Below are 3,586 nucleotides of genomic sequence, written 5' to 3' on the forward strand. Positions count from 1 at the left end.
TAGCGCTCACACGCCGGTATTCTCGTTTCTTTATCGAGATACGCCTACTTCACTAGGGTTAACTATATGTCACGTGACCGTCAATGGTAATGTTACACGTGTTAGATATGACTCAAGAAATGAAAAATTGTATTTATTTTTGTTATGATTGTGTAACATTACAGTAATTATTGGTTATATGGTTTCAATTGACGGTAATGATAAAAAAAAATTAATTAAAAATTAATTAGAGAAAAAAAGAAAAAAAAATAAATTCGTTATTTTAACTCGTTATGGAATTTAAGGCATTAATTCTAGTTTTCGTGAAAATATATAATATATGAATTTATTTAAGATTTATTTAAGATTATTTAAGATTTATTTATATTTAAATTTTAAAAATTTGAATCAAATAATCTCAGAAAGAGATTATTCAAATTAAAAATAATATTTAATTTATATATATAAAATTTTAATGCTTTTAATACCACGATAATGATATAAAGTATTGAATATAATGTAAAGAAACGATTAAATGATTTTATTTTTTTCAAAATACATTAATGCAATAGAACATTTACAGATAATACATATTTATCTTGTATTATTATTTGCATTAAATGATCTTTGACATTGAGCAAACGTATTTTAAATCTCGAATTTATATCATAATAAAAAAATCTCAAAAATCATTCATGAAGATAAAATTAACTCAAATAATCATTATATATTTTCTTTAATTTAAATTTCATGAAATTATGAATTCATGGAATTTCATTTTGAAAATATGATTAATGTTTCACAACTAAAATATTGTGAAATAAAAATGAAATAATATTTTAATTAAGATGTACGATACAAAATTTCAATTTAATTTCCGTTATATAAATATCTTTTTTTATCAAATACTGTTTTATCGACATAATAGAAAACGAAGCAAAATAGATGGCAGCACCTCCCGGCCAGCTACTCGACTATGTGTATTGATTATCGTAGGTGGAGGTAAAGTCGGCGGGAAAATCAATATTACTTTACGCCGGCGACACACCATTTTCGTCGTAAAAATTTTCGCGAGCAATCGACACACTTCATACGCGATTTTCCTCGGCAGTGAATCAGTCTCTTCCACGTTAAACTCTTAAGAAGCCAATTGACACGAAGTTACAGCTACAATGTAGCTCTAAAACCGAAACGCGAACGCGATTGTTTTTTCCGCTTCAGCAAAGATTTCTTTTCACCGCTTTTACCGCAGTGTCTATATTTCATTTTCTCCATAACACGAATTTAACACTTAACAATTTAACGATACCCGTATCGAACGAACATCGCGAATTACTTCTTAAAATTTCTTAAAAACAATTGCTATTCGTGTAAATATAAAACAGTGGTCAATAATTAAATACATAATCATCATTATTCGATATATCAACCAAAATTACCAATGAAAACGCGTCGAGTCAGCTGATTGAAATTCTCAAGAGCAACCAAAACCAACATCTCTACCAAGAAATAATCGAATTGGGACATCGTAGTGGCAAGAAAGACGATATAATAAAATAAAGTAATCAAACAACTCCGATCACAGAACTCGAATCAAAATATTATTATTCTTTTCCGAGAGAAATCGAATATTTTTTGGAAAGTTATATAAAAAGGAGAAAAAAGAAACGTTCGCTGGGGGCGATCGATAACGAGAAGAGACCAGTTCCAGTTAACCCAAACACAAGTACTCCGTGTACGGAGCGGCTTAAAGGGACCCATTGTTACGATTTCTTCTATGCGGCAAGAATCCCAGAACGGTCTGAAGATCAGACCAGCGGGTGACCACGGTGTGCATCACGGTGGTGTCATGCTTGAGGAAGACATGGCTGGCGCCCAGGATACTATATACCTGTGCAACTTCCGTGTATCGGTGGACGGCGAGTGGCTGTGCCTGAAAGAGCTTCAGGATGTCGAGTTCTCGTTGCACGACTCGATTCAACGATCCCCCTCACCACCGCTTGCGCTAAGTGGTATTAATCATCATCATCATCATCATAATGATCATCATCGCCAGCAACAGCTTCCCGAACAGCGAGAGCTTCGCGATATAATGCCGTCAAGCCCACCGCCATTGCAGCACGTTTCCAGCTTGTGTCTGTACTCGATGTTCTTGCACTACTCGCTTCATCTCACTTCTTCCTCGACCCGTTTATTTTTTTGAAACAACGGTTTATTATTGCACCAGTCTGTGTCGGTAAAAATTCATGGACATGGACGAGCTCAAGTTTTCAAGCTTTGATTGTTCTATTTTCTTTTTTTTGGTTGTGGTTGTGGTTTTCGTTTACGATACGAGATCAAGTTTTTTTCTTTCGGGGGAAATTTATTCCGGCTCAATTATTTCTTCGTAATTAATAAGATGTGGAATTTAATTCAGATTAAATTCGATAATTTCTAAATTATTCGACATTTTAAACGCGCAAAAAGATCATTATGGATGGCAGATATTTATGGATAATAGAAATCTTTATTCATTCAAGTTCTACTTTTTCCAATTTAATAATCTTCAATAAGAAATTCTGAGATTGAGAATTTATGGGATATTTATTCGAGAAGTTTTGTTCTTTAATTTTATTAAACTGGAATCAATTTCCTTCGATGTAAGATCATTATCTTATCTTATCTATTCTTTTTTCTTTTCTTCTCTTTCACTTCGCGATTTCTAAAATCCATAATTCTAATCTCTAACTATTTCTGTAATAGAAAATCTTTTTTTTCTTTTTATTAGCGCAACTTTTTCTTAATTAATAATATTTTTTCGTTGCGCTTCGCCGATACTCGCATCATCATATCATCATTTTCATGCACTTTCCAGAAGAACAATTTATTTTATTTATTTATTTTTTTTTTTATTTAAATTTTCATCGACGAGAATACGGATGAAATCAACGATTATTACCAATGAATATAATATTACCAATGAAGATATCTATATATATACGTATATACATATTCTTTGCCGAATTGGAACAAGAACACTGTTGTTTTTGCAGCACGAGATCCAGTCATCATCGAGAGGAGTAACCTCGTTAATATCTCGAAATTAATCGTGAAGGAGCTGATCGAAACGTCTTTGAAGTATGGTCGAATGCTCGACTCTGATCATATGCCATTGCAACATTTCTTCATCGTTCTTGAACACGTGCTTAGGCATGGTTTGCGACCAAAGAAGGTAAACATTACCTTCGAATTATATTGAAAAGGGAAATTGGCGCTAATTGCCTTCGATTTCAGGGTCTCCTTGGACCCAAGAAGGAGCTTTGGGATATTCTACAACTCGTTGAGAAATATTGCCCCGAAGCGCAGGACATTACGTCCAGTATTCGTGATCTACCTACTGTTAGGTATAATGCGATTTCCGTCTTTATTCTCCATCCAAAAATTACCAATTCTTAAATTTGTAAATATTTCAATATATCTTTCCTTCCCTAATATAAATCTTACCTAAAAAAATGAAAAATAATCACTTCTTGCAGAAATTTCTCAATGATGAAATAATTTTAAAATTAATTTTCTCCCATATAAAAGTTTTAAAATAAAAATCTCCTTAATTTTCTTTTTTTTTTTT

At 32.2% G+C, this 3,586-nt stretch overlaps 1 protein-coding gene across 4 annotated transcripts in view; it reads left to right on the forward strand.

Moving 5' to 3' along the window:
• Window positions 1-3,586, forward strand: part of LOC102680358 (protein RUFY3-like) — an 8,805-nt gene that overhangs the window by 1,087 nt on the left and 4,132 nt on the right. Inside the window, exons 1-3 of one of the 4 annotated variants that reach the window (XM_031514019.1) lie at window positions 1,003-1,991; window positions 3,012-3,190; window positions 3,253-3,362. In XM_031514019.1, the coding sequence (XP_031369879.1) occupies window positions 1,757-1,991; window positions 3,012-3,190; window positions 3,253-3,362 (524 nt within the window). In that variant the 5' untranslated portion in view covers window positions 1,003-1,756. Of the gene's footprint in view, window positions 1-1,002; window positions 2,115-3,011; window positions 3,191-3,252; window positions 3,363-3,586 lie in introns of those variants that run through there. The other 3 variants (XM_031514021.1, XM_031514018.1, XM_031514020.1) reach the window with 3 other exon arrangements.

Source organism: Apis dorsata, unplaced genomic scaffold, assembly GCF_000469605.1.
Source record: "Apis dorsata unplaced genomic scaffold, Apis dorsata 1.3 scaffold_840, whole genome shotgun sequence".
Taxonomy (NCBI): domain Eukaryota; kingdom Metazoa; phylum Arthropoda; class Insecta; order Hymenoptera; family Apidae; genus Apis; species Apis dorsata.